Source organism: Rhinolophus ferrumequinum (assembly GCF_004115265.2).
Source record: "Rhinolophus ferrumequinum isolate MPI-CBG mRhiFer1 chromosome 5 unlocalized genomic scaffold, mRhiFer1_v1.p scaffold_110_arrow_ctg1, whole genome shotgun sequence".
Classification (NCBI taxonomy): Eukaryota; Metazoa; Chordata; class Mammalia; order Chiroptera; family Rhinolophidae; genus Rhinolophus; species Rhinolophus ferrumequinum.
The window spans coordinates 426157-441145 of NW_022680355.1; the positions used below are offsets into that span (position 1 = coordinate 426157).

At 38.4% G+C, this 14989-nt stretch overlaps 1 protein-coding gene across 2 annotated transcripts in view; it reads left to right on the forward strand.

Annotated features, from left to right (window-relative positions):
• Nucleotides 1-13975, forward strand: part of PRPF18 (pre-mRNA processing factor 18) — a 49558-nt gene extending 35583 nt beyond the window's left edge. For both annotated transcript variants that reach the window (XM_033100739.1, XM_033100740.1), the window contains one exon: nt 12637-13975. In XM_033100739.1, coding sequence (XP_032956630.1) covers nt 12637-12717 — 81 coding nt within the window. In that variant the 3' untranslated portion in view covers nt 12718-13975. The remainder of the gene's footprint in view (nt 1-12636) is intronic.
• The last annotated feature ends 1014 nt before the right edge of the window (nt 13976-14989 follow it).

Consider the following 14989-nt stretch of genomic DNA (forward strand, 5'->3'; position numbering starts at 1 on the left):
TCCTTTTCCATCTGACTTATTTCACTTAGCATGATACTTTCAAGATCCATCTGTGTTGCAAATGGCAGTATTTCATCCTCTCTTGTGGCTGAGTAATATTCCCTTATGTATATGTACTGCGTCTTCTTTATCCAATCATTTGGTTGTTTCTATGCCTTGGCTATTGTGAGTAACGCTGCAAGGAATATAGGGGTGCATGTAGCTTTACAAACAGATGTTTTCAAATTTTTCGGGTAAATACCCAGAACGGGGATTGCTGGGTCATATGGTAGTGCTAGTCTTAATTTTTTGAGGAACCTCCAAACTGATACATAGCGGCTGTACCAGTTTACATTCCCATCAGCAGTGGAGGTTCCTATTTCTTCACATCCTCTCTAACACTTATTTCTTGTCGATAATAGCCATTCCAACAGGTATGAGTGAGATGGTATCTCATTGTCGTTTTGATTTGCATTTCCCTAATAGCTAGTGAAGTTGAGCATCTTTTCATATAGTATCTGTTGGCTGTTTGTACTGTGGTTCCCCGAAAATAAGACCTAGCCAGCCGGACAATCAGCTCTAATACGTCTTTTGGAGCAAAAATTAATATAAGACCCGGTCCTATTTTACTATAAGACCCGGTATAATATAATATAATACCGGGTCTTATATTAATTTTTGTTCCAAAAGACGCTTTAGAGCTGATTGTCCGGCTAGGTCATATTTTCGGGGAAACGGTATGTATTCTTGGGAAAAGGGTTCAGATCCTCTTCCCATTTTGTAATAGGATTCTTTTTTTGTTGTGTTGTATGAGTTCTCTCTATATTTTGGATATTAGCTCCTTATCGGAGGTATTGCTTGTAAATATATTCTCCCATTTGGTTGGTTGCCTTTTTGTTTTGTTTATGGTTTGTTTTACTGTGTAGGGGCTTTTTAGTTTAATGTAATTAGTATTTGTTTTTAAAGCTTTCTGGTTTATATTGGAAGCTATATAATGACCTATCCTACCTCCATTGTTCATCCTTTAAAAATGTTACCTTCTCATTTAAAAAAATTTCTCCTTTTTTCCCAAGATGATTAGGGAAAATTGATGAACATACTATTAATATATCTGAACTCTAGGAAGATGTTTGACCTAAACCCACAACTCTCATGTGGACAGATGTACACATGCTAACACATACAATCAGGTGACGCATAGCTGGTTGAAGGAGGAAAGCCAGGGAGTACTGAGCAATGGATCCATGTCTACTTGGGTGACCTCAGTACTGACCTTTTCAACCTTTTAATGACTGATTTGCATGATTATTATTATTCGGAGAGGTATATTTATCAGATTTACAGACAGCGAGAAACTGGAAGGCATAGAGTGTGTGTTAAGAAATTGGCATTCTAGACATTCATGACAGACTGAAGAAAAGGGCAGATTCTAAAAATATATTAATACTTACCAAGGATGACCATAAAGGAATTTCGATGCAATAACCTTGTTGCCTGAACATACAATCTGAGCAATGTATAAGAGAAAGAATTGTAATTTAGTGGACTAAAAGTACAATAAAGTTAGTAATATATGGTCACTGGAAAGTTTAATGATAACTTACATTATTATATAAGTAATAATTTTATTTAATATTACATTACATTATTAAACATAATAATTTAGTGTTGATTCTACAAGGCAAGAAGAGAGTTTGTACTGTTGTACCCCCAGAGCCTAAACCTACCATACTGACTGTGGGTGCTCAGTGAGTATTTGCTGATTGAGTATAGGACAAGAGTGTCCTTGAGCAAGGTTACTTTGGTTGAGGTCTGGGTAAGAGTGTGATAGAGAATGAAAGAGCTTTCTGGTGAAAGAGGGATTAAACCTGTCATACACAGTTAAGGACCAATTTAAGGTTCAGGAAGGAAAACAGATTTCTAATCAGTGTAAGGGAAAGGTTTTTTTTTTTTTCTTCATTTTATTTTTAAATAATTATAGACTCACAGAGGTTGCAAAATACTAAAGGTTGCAAAATACTACGAATAAGCTTTTTAGCAGGCAGAATTGCCCTAAGATCGGAATAGGGCCACTTTGGAAAATATGGGGGAGATCCCCTACCACGTGATGTTTGCAAGCATCACGTTTTAACTATTGCCTTTTCTGGTCCTTCTGGCCTCTAGATTTCTCTGATTGTTTTCTGCCATTTTCCTAGAGGTCATTGTTTAAACCTAAAGTTGTAACCTTGCATGCCTACGACAGTCAGATGGTTACAAGTGAGCTGAGTGTTTCTTAACACCTGACCCTATCTTTTGTTTTCCTACTTTTCATGTGGGTACAAATAGAAGTAGTATTTTATTTCTTCTCAGCTCTGTTGTGAGATAAGTGGACGGTGCAAGCCCTGCGTAAGTGTCAGCCAATGCTTTGCCTTCGTCTTGTTGGAGTCACTTTAGCTCATTGTTACCTTGTAGGAATATGGTTCCAATGTTGCTCCATATTTTTTTTCTTTTTTATGAACTGCCAAAATCTTGATTTTTTTTTTTAAAAGTGGACACTCCTATTTTAAAAACACCAAAAAAAAAAAAAAAAAAAAACAAGGAAAAGATAAAAAAGAACATTGTATAAAGCCAAATAAAATCCCAGTTTGTGATCTGTGTCATTAAAACCATGGTGCAGCTCAAGGCAAAAGAATGCTGCCGCCCTCATGATAGAATTTTATGAAATTGTTGGTTACAGTTAACTGAGTCATTGCCTAAGCTGTCTTATGAGTCTCCTTCTTGTTACTTTGGGATTTAGATGAGGTTGATTTGAATTATCCTAAAAAAGGGACAATTTAAATACATTATTTGAAATTTTAAGTCCAGGATTGGCAAACCTTTTCTTAAAGGGTCAGTCAGATAGTAAGTATTTTAGGCTTTGCACTTCATAGGTCTCTGTCGCAGCTACTCAACCCTGCAACTGTAGTGTGAAAGCAGCCTGCGGCTGTGTTCCCTTAAAACTCCATTTATCAAAGAGGCAAGTGGCCTGTGGGCCAGTTTGCTGATCCCGGTAAATGTATAAACCCAAACCATTTCTACCTTAAGATATTTGCTGATGGGTAATGTGACAGTCATTTAATAAGGTAATTACTTCTTTAAAATGAGACAGAACATACCTCAACAAACAGTGTAGTGCATGAAGTGTACTAATCTTAATTGTGGAGCTCAGTGATTCTTGATATATGTAATATACATCATGACATAAAACGAGATCTAGGTAAAGGACATTTCTAGCAGTACCCCGGAAGTCTCCTTCATGCCTTTTCCCTAAACTCCGCCTCCCATCAGAAGTTAGGCACTACTCTGATTTGTGTCATTATTGGTTAATTTTGCCTGATCTTAGACATCATTTAGTGGAATTTTGCAATGTGTGGAATCATTTTCTTATTTAGAAATACTGGTGAGACATATCTGTTTTATGAAATATGGTAGAAAACAATTTAAGGGGCTAGTTTACTGTAACATGATTTCATCTTTTGGTTTTATGTAAACCTCTACAGAATTTAAATTGGAAGTGTTTGAAGTGTTCTCTTTCTAACAAAAATTAAACACACCACAGGGAGGGTTTTCTCATCATGCAGATCAAAGAAAAGTTGTATAGCTTATTAGGTAATCTCAAATCTAAGGGTGAGATTTAAATTGATGGTAGAAACTTCAAGAACTTTGTTCGTTCTGCCAAATACAGATGTAGCCTTTGGCCTAGATTTGGGTAAAGCTTCTTTTACACAGATTATAAGAAGCTCTTGATTATTTAGAGACTTTATAATTCAGTCATTTCAAGGTGTCTCTTGAAAATGTTTGCATCTTGGGCATCTTTACTTGTCGGTAAAGAAGAGAAGGTAGAAAAGGTGAAATTGACATCAAATGGCTATTTGCCTCTCCCGATCCCGTCTCCATCCTTCCTCACCTTGTCCTGTGCCCTGGAACCCTGACTTGCATGAGCAACCTTGACAGGCTCCCTTGCCCTCTGGCTTCTGATGGGGACAGGCAATGAGAAGAACTGGAAGGCATTTTGTAGGTGGGAGAAGAACGAGTTTGGGGTATTTATTTCCCTGGCTTCCTGCCTATAGAGTCCATCTGGGTTGAATGCCCCCCTCCACCCTAGGCCATAGCTTCTCTCACATGGCTGTCTCCATGCAGTTACCCTCTCTGGGTTTCGGTAATCATTCTCCTCCCATGCGCCTTCAGAACTCAGGCTGGCCACCACTTCCCAGTGCTGTCAGCTCTGGGGGACTGTACTATCTCTTATTGGTCCCAAGTCCTGCCCACTCCTTGGTAAAGTCCTTGGAACTGCTACCATCAGATTATTCAGGTTGAGTGTACCCTTTGTTTCTTACTGATATCCTCCCTGATATGCATAGATTTATTGATCTTTGTACTGTGTTACCACATAGATTTCTTTAGGGATTAGAAGATTAAGGAATGATATTCCCAGTAATTTTTCTTAAGCTTACACTATTACAGAAGGCAGAATGTCTTATGTTATTCTTCTCTGGCAAGTTATTTTTCGTAACCTTGTAAATTCCCTAGTAAAGACATCATTCCAACATTTTATGGACAGTGTATTTCTGTCCATATTTCAGGTTTTGACATATGTCACCATTACCAAATTTATTTGTTTGTGGGACATTTATAAATTTATAATATATTCATGTATTGCCAGAGTGATATAGCAGAAACATTCATTACTGCAATGAGTGGTCACAACTTGACCCATATGCAACATGACAACATGGTTAGTGGTAAACAGTCCCATGCATGCCGTTATACGTCACACATTTGTGGGTCACATGGCTTCATGCTACTTCCTGGCATTCTTGGGTATGATAAACCATTTCTTATTTTTTTATTTTTATTTTTTTAAAGGAGGGTGCAGCTTGAGGGTGCAGCTCACAGTGGCCCATATGGGGATTGAATTGGCAACCTTGATGTTACTAACACCACGCTCTAACCAACTGAGCTAACCGGCCACCCCCAGATAAGCCATTTCCTAAAGAGAAGGTACTGCGTGACAACAAACTGTCTACCCACTTAATACTCCCAAGCATATTAAAACAAATACTTTGAGAAAAATACTGCTACCATTTATCTTTCACATATGTCAGCTTTTACTATCACAGAAAACCAGTGTTGGTAAAAACACATTTTAGGGAATGCTGATCTGAACTGTGTCATGCTTCTTTTTAGCTGTCAGCTTAACTGATAGCAAATAGACATTTTACATGGGGTATTAAATCTTTTTTTCCCCAGCCACATGCTTGAAAAAGAGTGAAAGCCTGGTAGTAAAATAAATGAAATCTTACCCCAAATTGGTTATTTGGCATAGATTTTTACCTAACATAAGCTAAGTAGGTGAGTGCTGTTTTCAAAATGGAATTATCACTTGAAGTTGTAATTTGTTGTTACTTTCTGTGAAATGATGAACCCTTGAACCGGAAATATATTCTCTTACAGAAAACACTTAGACAAGTGAAAAATGACAGCAGAGCTGTTTCTTTCCATAAACTATAAAAACAGATTAATTAGTCCCAAGTTAATCAGTTTTCTTTATTTTCCATTAAGTCCTGCAGATACTGAAAAATTGTATACATTTAGTACTTGCAATGAAACTTTTCCTTAGAAGCAGTGTGTAATTTGTCTGCCATCATCCCAAGTGGCTAGGTCCAGATTAGTTATTTCACAGTCTAGAATGAATTATTTAGATCAATTCAACTTTAATGATATCCTTGTGTGAAAACAATTCTTGTAGACAGTGTTTGAAAGATTGTCCTTTTTATTGCCTAACTATGGATGTTAGTTGAAATTGTAGAAAGTAACTTTTAATCATTAAGTATATATTTTTGACCATGACAATCCAAGTCAAATGAGTATTCCTTTAGTCTGAAGTCAGCATTAATTTTAAACTTAAGTATCTCATGTTAATTTATTCCTTTATTAGAACTTTGGCAGTTCATTGACAGGATTTTTTTAAATAGCTAGATGGAAAATGTCACTGAATTTATCCCTTATTCTTCAGATTCTTAGGCTGTTCCACTAACTGGATCTGTGCTTTCATCTTTAAGACTTTGCTCTTACAGTTTGAACTAATGACAGGTACAGAAATTATTTAATAAAATGTTTTATTTATACTTAAATTTATACAAAAATTACTTAAAAACAAAAATATCCTCAAGTTCTATTAACTAATGATAGCTTATAACAGAAAAGGAAAATCTAGGTAACGAGTTTTGATTATAGTTCAGTTTGATTTTTAAAAGTTTTTGTTTTCTGCAATGATAAAAATAAATTAGTGGATGCAGGTTATTGATTTAATGGTTCCTTCATTTATCTGGATAGAAACAATTCTCATTATCCAGAATTTGTATCCTATATTACATGGTATGATACACCAAACTGTATCTGTAGTTGATATTTAATATCTTATCTACAATATTCTAGAATGCTTTCAATTAGATTTAAAAAAAAAAAGAAATACATATAGCATAAAATTAACCGTCTTAACCATTTTTAAGTGTATAGGTCATCAGTTACTTTTAATTGCAGAATATTTTCCTAGAAAGATACTGATTCAAAAAAAACCTTAATTTAGTTAAATATGGTATGGAGAAGTCATCAAGGAACCGTTCGTGTACAATCTGGAAAGGCTCAGGACACGGGGCTGTTAGGCATTTCTAAAAGGCCAGACAGAGTGGGGCTGAAAACAAGGAAGTGGTTGAGAATTAGGCTAAGTAGTCCAGAGATTCCTTCTGCCCTGCACAAATGGACCTTCCTGCCCTTCTCCCACTCTGATAGAAAACGGGGTAACTTTCTGAGGGCTTTGTACCGCTCAGGAAGGGGTGATGCCATGGCAGAACTGAAGATTAAAGTGAAAATCTGTGTATTGAGAAATGAAGCCTCTAGTTCCTGTTCTCACGGGTTCCTCTGATGCTGGCAGCCAGGCTTTTAACCCCAGTCAGGAAATTGGAGGTTTCTTCCCGGTGAACTGACCGAAAAGAAAAGATCTAAATACTACATTTAATATTACTCTAATGAAAAAACTAGCTTGCCGCCATATTATCTTAAAATGAAGTTCCATTGACAAGCCCTGCCTGTTCAGGGAGTTTCCTTTAGCTGTTTAGCACCTTACCCACAAATATGAATGTTTACCTTATTCAGATGCTCAGACATGTTGAGACCAGAACCCACACACAGAAAAGGAAGAGTTTGGAGAAAAAGTTACAGTATAAGGCACAGAAAAAATGCCCTTCAATTCAAAACGTAATACCCTTAGATAAGAGTGTAGCCATGAAATATTAATAAGAACAGTGTTCTACAAAAAAATCCAGAGAATCAAAATGAGCTCTTAGAAGTTAAACATTATAGCAGAAATTTAAAAATTAAATAAAAGCGTTAGAAGATAAAGTTGAGGCAATCTCGAAAGTACGAAAGAGAAGAAAATGAGGGAGTCGATCTATAAGGTCTGCAACCATTCAAATTCCAGGAAAAGGAGAACAGAAACTGGAGGGTAAGAAGTAAAGAATTAATGCAGGTAAACTTCCGGGAGCCGAAGGACATGAGATTCTAGTATGAAAAGAAGAGCTTACTGACTACATAGCAGGTGAATAGGAAAGACCTCACATCAAGACAAAATATAATGAAATATTGGAGGATACGGATAAAGAGATTTTTAAATGCTTCTACAGGAAAGAAACAGGACACTTAGAAAGTCTCAGGGATTAAATGCCATCATACTTCTCATTAACAGTACTGGAAGCTGGAAGACAGTGGAACAATACTTTGCAATAGCAAAGGAAATAATTTCCAACTCAGAATTCTATTTCCATCTGAACTATCAATCGAGTATGAATGAAGAAAGACTAAATATATTTTCAGACAGGTAAAGTCTCAAAAATGCCTTCTCCCATACCCATTCTCTGGAATTGTCATCATAGCTAACACAGTAGTACCTACTATGTGCTTCAGTTCACCACGTTAGACCAACAATATGAGGTTGATATTATGATTTCCCTGTTGTACAAGTGGGGAAACCAAGGCACAGAGAATCAAGTTCCCGAGACCACATAGTGAGTAAGTGGTGGAATTGGGGTTTGAACTTGAGTTGTCTTAACTACACTATGTTCCATTGCCTCTACCTAAGGATATGTTCCACCAAAGCGAGCGAAACAAACAAAATAGCTACAGGAAATGATATCCAGGCCAGGAGCAGGGAAAAGGAGCTCCCAGGTTGAAGGTGAAAGGATGCTCTAGGATCGTAGTGGGACGAGGAGGTCCGGAAGCCAGTCGGTCTGGACTGGAACAGATAGAGGTCTCCAGGAAGAAAATGAGACACATACACTCCCAGATGTGTTTCATCATATGGAGAGTCGTGTGCCTGTTGGAGAACGAATTGTGATCTCTACATAGAAGAGCAAAAAGATGAGGGAAAATATCTATGAAAAGAGATATTGCTATAATATACTGTGCGCTCTGTTTTGAAGAGTATTTGTGTAGACCTTATGAGGTAAATCCTGAAAATCCGTTCACTAAGAATTGTGATTTGGAGAGGATGGGGACAGAGAGTGAGTTTAGGTGTGTGCGTGCTTATGTGGGGCCAATGCACATGAAGTAAGAGAATCAAATCCTCAGCTTTCATCGTCGGAAGTCAGTAGATAAAAAAATAAAAACAGAAGTAAATCAAGCATTGTTAGCATAGTATTTAGAAATATGGCAGTAAATACCATAGATTTGAAGCGGCTGCCTCTGGGGCGCTGGATTAGAGATTGGAAAGGGTGAGGCAAAGGACTGCTATTATTTGATACGAGAACTACATGATTTAGTCAATAATGTAATAACTATGTACAGTTCCAGGTGGGTACCAGACTAGTCAGGGGTGTCATTTCTTAATTATATAAATGTCTAATCACTATGCTGTACATCTGAAATTGATATAAAATAATATTGAATGTCAACTATAATTGCAAAAGGGGGGTGGAAGGTGAAGGGATATAAGAGGTTCAAATTTCCAGGTGTAAAGCAAATAAGCCATGGGGAGGTAACATACAGCATAGGGAATATAGTCAATAATATTGTGATAGCGCGGTACGATGTCAGCTGGTGCTGGATTTGTCATGGTGCTCACTTCTTTAGGTGCATAAATGTTAACTTGAAGCTACACTTCAAGTGTATAAATGTACACTTGAAGCTAATATAAGGTTGTATGTTAGCTACATTTTAATAAAAATCTTAAAAAAGATAAAAACAATACACATAAAGCATGGAATTACCCTTGACTTTTCTCTCTGTCCCAGCCCATCTCCTATCATCCTGTCAGCAAACCTTGATGCTTCTATATTCAAAGGACATCTGGAATCTGATCCCTTCTCACCTTCTCCACTGCCACCACGTAGGTCCAGCCACTCTCCTCTCATCTGGATCATTGCAGTGTCTCCTCTGTGGTCTCTGAGCTTCTGTCCTTGCCCCTTTTCAGTCCGGTATCTGCACAGCACCCAGAATGATCCAGCTCCATCACAGCCCAGAGTGTGTCTCTCTCTTGCTCAAAGCCCTCCAGTGGTTCCCTAGTTCACTTGGAGTAAGAGCCAGAGTCATTCCAGCTGCCCCTCCGCCCCGCCCACCTCCACACACACCCTCTTTCCTGCTTTACTTTTCTCCATAGCACTTCTCATCTTACATAGTAGGTATTTTACATAGTCATTTTGGTTCTTGTCTGTCTTCCCTTATTAGAACTTAATCTCACCAAGGGTGGGGTTTTTTTCTGTTCCCTGCTGTTTCCTAGAGCCTAGAATAGTGCTTGACACATAGTAGGCACTGAATAAAGATTTATTAAATAAATGTTTTGCTTTTATAAAAATAAAAATTATATTTAAAAACACCACCAGTTTAGTTTTTAAGAACTATTTGCAGTAAGCTAAGCCAAGCAGCTCATTGTCTTACTGGTTTAAGCATCCACAAGCAATTGAAAACGAAAATCCTGAGGGATCTAATTGAGAAGATTTGTTTCCATTTGGAAAATAACCATATGCTGCCCTGAGTTTACTACGCCTCTTTAAAAATCTGTGCTGTGTACTGTCACTCTTTATTGCCAAAATTTATTGTAATGTAAACTATTTAAGATTCAGACTGTTGATTTTCAAACCTTTTGGCAGCTAAGATTTCAAGCAGGATACTAGTATTTATTTTTAAATCATAGACTCTGCTTCATGAGGATAAATAAACATCACAGATACCTTCTATATGGAGCAAACACTTAAGATTTCAGTTCTTGCAAGGAAAATTACCTCCAGAAGTCTTAACATCAGTTTGCTTTTTATTTGCTCATCATAATTCTTGCCATGTTTTGCTGCTGATTAAAGCTATTTGTATTTCACCAGTTCATCAGTTACTTTTAATTGCAGAATATTTTCCTAGAAAGATACTGATTTAAAAAAAACCCTTAATTTAGTTAAATATGGTATGGAGAAGTCATCAAGGAACTGGTAAATATGGTATGGAGATGACATCAAGGAAGTCATCAAGTGTGTTTTCTTTCTTAGCTTTGCCTCTTTTCTCACCTATTCCTTCAGGAAACTTCAGATGCCAAATTAGTGATATCACCTATATTTTCATGGCTACAGATCACAATTCTGCATACACATGATTAGAATTCACAGCAGGAGAAGCTGGATTGTAAGAAGGAGTGGACTTTATCTAAAGCAAATACTTGGTTAGTGCAGAGAACAAAAAATGAGGAGCAAAGCAAATTACGTGGTCTTTCATTGCACTGCCTGCAAAAGTCTTTTTTCTTGGATATCAGCTGGAAGATAACTTCCCCTCACACTCCCAATTCTTAAACAGCACAGTATGGACAATCTTTGAATCCACCAAGGACTTGAAGTAAAATGTTTGAAAAACATGTTTCTCTGATGTTGAATCTGTGAGATTGTAGCTCATTTTGTGGAAGTAATTTATGTTTGTGTTGTCTGTTTACTATGGGATCAAAGAGATTTTGCAGGAACTTTTGTTATATGTTTTGTTTTGTTTTTGGTGGTTTCACTGAGCTTAAGAGTTGTTTGAATACTTAAGTGATTAGAGAAGAGTTCTAAATGCTTAATGGTATTTCCGGTACCTGTTATATCAGCAACATTTCAAGGCAGTTTTTCACCTTTCCTGCTTAGACTTCCAGATGTGCTCTTCTGTTGCTGGGTTGTGCAGTCATGGCCACATACTCTGCTTTTCATTTTAGGTCATCAAGCTCTTTTTCTTTTAAGAGCAGATGATATTTTATTGTATTATTTTGAGGAAAGAAAATGATTTTGGGGGGAATACTAGTTAAGTACCAGGCAGAGTGCTAAATTTACTCTCATATTTAATACCTAATGCAGGCCTCAATGTAGTCAACCTTTGGCCGCTGATGGTATTTCATTGCTCTTCTTATTGTGACAGGAACTGGGTGATTTTAATTTTTGTGAACCCAAGGTGAGAAACCTTAAAGTAATCTGTGCCAGAATGTCTTTGGAGGGCTTTAAAATTAAGTGCTGCTGTTCTTTGTTGTTATTTTTAATGACTAATCAATATTGCTGTAGATACATAGTTTTCTATATGATATTTGACAAAGTGTCTGCTTGTAAACAAGGACATTTGTAGGCTGATAGATAAAACAGTTAATAGGACTCACTGCTGGTTGCAGAACTCTTCCCAGACTTGTCTGGAGAGATCTAGAGTGGCATGGCACCGGTGTGTGCCTTTGTCCTGACTTGGGAGAACGACTTAGAGGCATGTTTGCGCACTGGTGGATGCGAAAGCTGAGGGGAATAAATGAAAACAAAATGCCAACTAAGGGTTTTAAAAGATCACAGAATGAAGGATGTGTTGAAAGAGGCTGAATGAATTTTAAGAGTGATAGTTCTTGTCGTCAGGTAAAAGTATCACTATAAAGTTATAGACTGGTAAGAACTGTCCTAATTACAGAAGAGAGAGATTGGTCATTTCCTTTTTCACAAATAATGCTGCCATGTTATGTGTGTATTTCTAAGCAATATATTTTAACTTGCTTTTGAGTTTTATTAAAATGGTATTATATTGTATACAGCCTTCTGCCACTTGCTTTTGACATTTAACATTGTTTGCGAGATTAAAATATATCAGTTGTTCTCCCCATCTGGACCGTAGAACACAGAAGATGACCTGAGTGCCTGTTTTCTCACTTCCGTCAAGGATGGTACATGTGTTGCACCCTGTAGGTACACAGGAGCGGAGCTGTCTCATTGCGTCCAGTGGATGCTTTAGGCTAAGACAGTGGGGGTTGAATTCTCTTCTGGAACTTGGTGGAGAAAGACTGACTTGTTACATGTAGGTCTAGTTAATTCATTTTGACTGCTGTAAAATGTTCCATCGGTGAGCATACTTATACTTACGTATTCTCCTATGAGGAACATTTGGGTTGTTTCCAGTTCTTTTGATACAGTTATTGTGAACAGTGCTGCTGTGACCATCTTGTACATATCTGGGTGCACGTGAATGAACATTTCTCGGGGTGCATATCTGAGTGCTGGGGACTGCCGCATTTTAGTGGGTATCTTGGTAAGCTGGAGTGAGTACTGAGGAGGGCAAGTAAGAATAGTTTAACTATATCACAACCAACCGTTATTTTCCTTATTTTCTTAGGGATTGAAGAGGTTAATGACCATTTGCCAGAAGCACTTTCCTACAGATCCATCGAAGTGTGTGGAGTACAATGCACTATGAGACCTGCCAATGGTGTGTGTAAATACCAAGAAGAAACTTCCGGGAGCATGGTGTGGACCTTGGAATTGCAAACAGGAGGAGAGAAGAAACGTGGCGTTTCTGGACTCTGAGTTCTACCTAATGCAACTCCTGGTTTTAAGAACAGTGCTGGCTCTCATATCACATTGGCCCGCAAACTGGCTTCTGTGTCTTGCTTTTATTTTAAATAGTCAAACAATTAAGTTTGAAAGGAATTTTCCCTGTGATTTAAATGTATAGGCAACAGGCACAGAAGGGGATTTAAAATGACTCTTTCCCTCTAGACCTGAAAGTCGCAGTTAGATGCTTTAAAAGGAACATTTGAGGAGAGACTTAATTGTTTCTGTAAAATATGGTGATTTTCACTTGTCTTTTATGTCATATTTTTAGAAGATATTTTTATATATTTCAACAAAAATATGGAAGCAGTTAATGAAACTTTATAGTCCTTCAGTGTTGCTGAACTTCTGCCATCTTGCAATAGAATTTGAATGTAAATGTTATTACTCTTAACTCAAGTGTTCTTTTTCTTGTGTTTCAAAGCTTGCTTTTATCTTCTATGGAGTATAAATTTTTGTATTTGTCATCTCTTGGGACAGATAGAATTAACAGGAAATAGAAGTTGGAAAAACAAAGGTGGTATATTATACAAACAAAAGTTTAAATTCAGTCACCCCAGTGCATCAAGGTCAAGGTGGGGAAATGGATTGTCAAGCCAGCCACGAATGGGGACATTTTCATGCTGCTGGGGCTTCCTAGGCAAGGCCTGCCTGCACGTGTCATCCTCGTGAGACTGTGGGCCGCCTTCTCACGTCCGTCCCGCCGCGCTGCAGAGAAAGGTGCCTGAGACAGGAGGGCCCGCGGCCCATTTTCCACAGATGAGGACTTCTGAATCTGGCAGTGTCCTACCCAGATCAGCGTGGTGAATCACTGCGCTTTGAAGGTTGAGAAGACTCAGGTAGTAGAGGAAGGTGGTAAATAGAATGTCACCTGACCAGGTGGAGTGGTGATGTTAGAGTGGTCAGAATGGGGCTCCGACGGGAGAACTTCTTAGCCGCCGATTTCAGCTCTCCACCTACTGACTGTATCACTGTGAGTCTCCTAATGTTTCTGAGCCTCAGTTTCCTTATCTGCAAATGGTTGTTAACAATAGTAGTACGTACCTCATAGCATCATTGTGTTTAAGTAAAACAAATGCTTAGCACACTGCCTGGCAAATAAAAGGAGCTCAGTAAATATCCGTCCTGTGTCCTTGTTGTTGTTATCAGTAGAGTGAAGCCCAAGCAGCTGTCAGGGACGCCATGGTCGAGGGCAGTGAGTGCTCCCAGAGTGATAACCGTGATGGTGTCCTAGTGGCAGCAGTGGTAATGGTGGAAACGTTTCCTGTCTGCGGGCTCTGTGGTGCTCCCACTTTCCGCCGGTTCTGACTTGGGAAGGTAGAGGCTGTGGGAGCTGGTCAGCGGAGTAGAAAGGTGCGTGTAGACAGACGCACAGTCCCTTACTCTGGCCCCTCTTGGGAAGGCTCGGAAGCCGGCGTGGCCACGTGTGGGCTGTGGCTGAGCCTGTCCGATCGTTTCTGCTGGTTACTGGCATGGTGGTGGCTGAGGCCTGCCGCAGGTTCCTCGGCCCCTACCCTACCCGGCTCCCCATTCTAGAAACCATTTCTCGTGATTCAATTGGTTAGAAAGTAGGGAGCGACGAGGGCAAATGAGAGGCACACTTTCGTAAGATAAGACAATCTAGGCTTTTGTTATGTAGTCTTGTTGTATAGGACTTGTTTTTAAATATTGTTGAATGAATACTCCCCAGATACTTTTTGTTTATTCACCATGAGGCCACAGCATGGTAGTCAATTAATTTCACGTTGTCTTCCTGTTTGCTGTTAGTTAATATCCCATGTAAAGAAGACACGGCATTATGTGACAGCAGTACCTTCTAAGATTCATCAGTATGGATAGATGGTGTAAAAAAAGAATGGTAACAGTTTCTACAGCGCTGCGAGTGTGCACCATTTGGGCTGCGGGAGAGGGAGGCAGGCTCAGAGATGTGGCTCCCCTCACAGACATTTCCCATTGCCTTGAAATGAAAGATTTCAGATGACTACAAATATGTGAATAGGTGAGAAAAGACCTCTTGCATTCTCCAAATCATGAAAATTTTAGTTCAGCTGATACTATGTTCAGTTTTTAGCTCTTTCTGAAACAAAGACGTATCTTTTAAAATCAATTCCCAATCCTGAAATAACTGTGTTCTT